Raw genomic sequence first — 4,529 nt, 5'->3', positions numbered from 1 at the left:
CCTCCCCCCCTCCCCTCACAGACCTGGAGGGAGTGGTTGGGCTCCCTAGCTTGATTTGCAAGGGAGTTCTGGAGTCCAACAGGTGCTTTGACATCTGCAGGGTAAATTCCCGCAGCCTGGAAAGGTCGGACTCCACTGGTGAAACTTGAAGATCTCAGCACTTCGCCTCTTACAGTCCTTCGCAGCCTCCCGAGGCTACTTTGAACATAATTCCTCAGCGCGGGGTATGTCCCCGTCAAGTCCCTTGGTTTTGGATCAAATCTTCAGGAGACGAGCCGTCTCTCTGTGAGATTCCTCCTTCGTTTGGTTTCTTTTAAGAACTGAGGATGCTTGGTGGGTCTCTATATGTGTTCGGAAGCGCTTGAGGGACAATTCATGCCGGGATGATGTCTCCTAAATGTGACACTTAGGCTTGCAGTCAAGAAGGCCATTGCATAAGACTTGCCATTTAGTGGCCTGGATTTAGTGGGCTGAGACTTCCCAGGTTCACAAATACCAAGAGCCGACGGTTCCCAGCTCCCACGTCCGAAGAGCTAAGAGATCTATTAATTTCTCCGCTCAGAAATCGATGCTCTTGTCAGGACGGCGATCGATGCCAGGCTTGGTTTGCCTGGCCATACACGGGCTCTGGGGCCCCAGCTGGCTGGCTAGGATTGGGAACTGACCCTAAGATCCGGAGGCACAGGCTAGGAAGGCTCGGTACTGCTCTCCCCAGCCTTCGAAGCCCTAGGCCGAGCGTAAACCCGCGGCGCGAGGGCTTCTAGCGCCACCCTGTGGCCTCTTGCGGGCGGAGAGGTCTCCACTTTCCAATCTCCCTCCAGCTGTGTTCAAAGGACTCTTCTCTACCCCTGTTTTTCTCCCCAGATTTTGCGTCCAGCCATGCCGAGGCCTTCTCCTTTTCCTTACTAGGGATTGGAGAACGTTCATCTAACTTATTCCAAGTGACATTCACACTGTCTTAGGCAAAGTGCACCGTGAGGCTGGCTGGGGTGGTCTGGACTTCAACCTTTCTCTTGCTCAATCTCTCGCTGTCCCCGCAAATCTGAAAATGCAGCTGTTTTACTGTGAGAAATAAGGTATCAGCTTCCTAGCTCCCCCAGCCTCAGAAGACACTTGTGAGGCAATCTGTGGCAGTCCCCCGCCCCAGGTCTCCTGCAGCCGCGAGAGACATTAGGAAGGCGAGCTGGCATTAGGGCCCCGAAAGGGGAGGGGGCACTGGGGGCATCGGCAGGCGGGGCGGGGCGGGGCCGTGGGTGCCGCCCTCTCCTGGCGGCTGGTCTTTAACACCGCCCCGCGCACGTGTCGCGCGAGGCCGGGCGGCGGCAGCCAGGAGCGCACGGACGGACGGCCGCGCGGCCCGAGCTAGGCGGGCGCCGCCGCGATGCTGCGAGGCCAGCGGCGCGGGCAGCTGGACTGGCATCACCCAGCCTCGGGGCTAGGAGGTCTGGTGGCTTCGTTGATGCTGGCCTGTGCCTGCGCCTCATCTTGTCGGGAGGTCTGCTGTCCCGTGGGCCCCTCGGGGCTGCGCTGCACCAGGGCAGGGACCCTGGATACCCTCCAAGGCCTGCGGGGCGCCGGGAACCTGACGGAGCTGTGAGTGTGTGTCGGGGGAGGGGCGCGGGGTCAGGAGGGCACAGCCCTTCCCCGAGGGCGCGCACTCACCTCTGGCTTGAGGGGCCAGGCTTGGCTGCTGTAGAAGACTGGCACGTGCTGCCTTTGGCTAGGCTGCGGCGGCTTCTGCTGCTGCCACCACCCTGGCAAAGCCGCGCAGTCACTGTCTGGATGTCGCCCAGGATTAAGGGTAGCTAGCTGTGGTGCTGGTTTGGGACGAGCAAGGAGGAAACTCGGTGGATCAGGTATTGGTCCAGCGATCTAGGATAAGAACCTTTTTGTGGGGTTCAATCAAGAGCCCAAGCTCCTAAGCCCATGGAGGAGTTGTTAGCTGTGGAGAATTTTGGGAGTGTGACACCTTTGCTATCTTCTTTTTCTTAGGGGGAAGCCAGCCCCCAACCTCTTCCTTGTCATGCCCAGGGAATCCAGCTCTTCCCTGGATGTGTGATTGAGCTGGAGTTGGTGGGAGATGGTGAGGAACCAGCTTGGTGTCTGAGCTCTTCTTTCCTTTCCACTGACCACAAGACTTCTTGATTTGGATGCGGGAAGCGAAACCCCTTTGCTTCTCTCTCTGCTCGCCCATCTCTCCTTTCACCCGTGTCTCCCTACTTGTATCAGGGAGTCAGGGCTGTTGCTGAGAGATTCTCCCTTTTTCCAGGTCCAGAGCTGGGAGGAACCTTCAGCTCTGCAGTACTTTGACTACGTGCAATAATCGGTTACAAAATACTCAAGTACTTTGTAGCAGCTAGTGAAACCTTTCAGTGTATAATTGACCTGGAGGGACTCCGCATCACCCAGTGATGGCTGGAAAATACTTGAGTATTCTGCATGCTGGTGGAGCTAGCAGCCCGCAGTGATTGGCACTGAGTTACTCGGGTATCTTGTGGTAATTAACGGAGGTACTCAATCTCTCTCTAATGGCCCTGGGGAGACCAGGAAGAGAGGAGATGGCCTTGTCTTGGTCTGAGTCTAGGCTCCTGCACAACGGGGTGGGACGTGAAGTCTAGATGGCTGCTCCCGGGCCTGTCCAGTCAAGCCAGGGTCCAGCTTCCTGACTGTTCCCATCGATGTTCTCACTCCCCAGAGCCTTTCAAGACTCCAAGGGAGTGCAGCCCAGGGACAGGGGTAGTGGGCAAGCCTGGGCTATAGAGGAAGAGGCTGGCAGAGTGGTGAGCTGAGATGTCCCCCCCCTGGGTGGGGCCTGATCCTCCCAACTCCTCCTGCACAGACCTCTCCCTCCTCCCTCGCCCGCATAGCTAAGAAGGAGCTAATGGACTCGAATAGACAGATTGATTATGAATCTGAACAAATGAGGCGGCATGAAGCACACTGCCTGACAGCTCACACGTACCCAGCCATACAGATCTTCTTAGCAACTCCCTGGGTCTCTAAAGCTTGAAACCCTTGGGGGCAGAACAGGGATCTGGACTCCTTCAACGTGGCTAGCAACAACTCCTTAGATGTCCAGGGGGAGGACAGACACATGCCCATCCTATGGGGGACAAGGTTGGGATCAGGGAAGCACAAGGTCTCTTTGACTGACTTGTTCCCTTGCTGCTCTCTTTCCTAAGGGAAACCCTGTAAACAAGGGGAAGAGTTCTGAGAAAGGTTAGTGAGTCAGGAGCCCCTAGCACACATGGGGATGGGATGGGGAGGAGAGAGGAAGACATGGACATGCCCCTGCAGAGAACATGTCACCACAGGGGAGCCAGTTCACAGGAACTCCAAGATGCCAGGTCTACAAGATAAGACTGCGCCCACAGCCACCCCACCCCCAAGAGCTGCTTGCTCTCTGTCTGTCTGTCTGTCTTTTTCTTTTTGGCCTCCGTGGTTCTCATTCTCTCTGGTTCTCAGTCCTTATCTCTGTCCCAGGGTCTTCCTCCCCTTATCTGTAAGTCTCTTTCCTCGCCGCCCCAGCCCACTGTCTTCTTACTGTCAGTCTCTTCTGGGTTTTTTACTCTTTGTTTATCTGCCCTCCCTCTGCCACCCACCTCCTCCAGCCGTCCGTGTCTCACACTGTATCTCCAGCTCTCTTCACCTACACACTCAGACTCTACTCACTCCACGGTCCTCTCTCCTTTCCTGGGTCCCTCATGGTTAAGGAGGGGCTAGGGGGTGGCCCCAACAGCTCTGTGCTTCTTGCTTGCTTTGGGAAAGTGCTGGAGAACAGAGAGTAGGGGTTTCTGTGAGGGAAGAACCAAAGGTTTTGAGGGGACTGAGAGGGTGGAGTGTACTTGTGTGTGTGTGTATGTGGTTGGTGTCAGTGAACCCAGATGGTAGCCACAGAGCAAGTATGTTTGGGAGCACACAGTAGCATGACAATTGGGACATCCTTAGTACTGGGTAGAGCAAGTGCTTTGTCCTCTGTGGAAGCGAGTCTCAACATGACTCGCTATTGTGGAGCATAGATATGCCAGAGAAGCCTGTTATAAAAATGGAGCCCCAAGCTGAGAATGGCAGCGGACACTGACTAACATGTCTTCACACCTTTTCATCATCATGTGTATGCATGGGAGAAGTCTATGTGAGCTTTGTTCATGTGTGTCCTCCAGGACACGTGTGAGGACGTCCCTGTGTGTTTCTGTACACTTGCCTCTGTGTTGCAGGAGGCATGTGAGAGTCTGCATGTGTGTAAAGGTGAGGGTGCATGCGTGCACGCATGCACATGCGTGACTCGTGAGTCGTGTCAGCATGTGGGGGCATGTGCATGAATGGGTATGTGAAGTGGGTCTGTGTATGATTGCTGCATGTGCTCCTATGAGGGAGGTGGGTTGGTTATGTGCATAGGGTAACTCCATTGAGGTCCTGACCCCTGTTGGCCCACCCCTCTCCCTGTTGACCCACACCTCTCCCTGTTGGCCCACCCCTCTCCCTGTTGGCCCACCCCTCTCCCCTGTTGGCCCACCCCTCTCCCTGTT

At 55.9% G+C, this 4,529-nt stretch overlaps 1 protein-coding gene across 2 annotated transcripts in view; it reads left to right on the top strand.

The window, feature by feature from the left end:
* The first annotated feature begins 1,316 nt into the window (after nt 1-1,316).
* The window catches only part of Ntrk1 (neurotrophic receptor tyrosine kinase 1), a 17,236-nt gene continuing 14,023 nt past the window's right edge, over nt 1,317-4,529 (top strand). The window contains exon 1 of one of the 2 annotated variants that reach the window (XM_028753107.1): nt 1,317-1,593. In XM_028753107.1, coding sequence (XP_028608940.1) covers nt 1,382-1,593 — 212 coding nt within the window. In that variant the 5' untranslated portion in view covers nt 1,317-1,381. The remainder of the gene's footprint in view (nt 1,594-4,529) is intronic. The other variant, XM_028753108.1, reaches the window with a different exon arrangement.

The sequence above is a fragment of the Grammomys surdaster genome, unplaced genomic scaffold (assembly GCF_004785775.1).
Source record: "Grammomys surdaster isolate TR1022 unplaced genomic scaffold, NIH_TR_1.0 125946, whole genome shotgun sequence".
Classification (NCBI taxonomy): Eukaryota; Metazoa; Chordata; class Mammalia; order Rodentia; family Muridae; genus Grammomys; species Grammomys surdaster.
The sequence above is the reverse complement of the archived record's forward strand: the minus strand, read 5'-3'. Positions and strand labels throughout refer to the sequence as shown.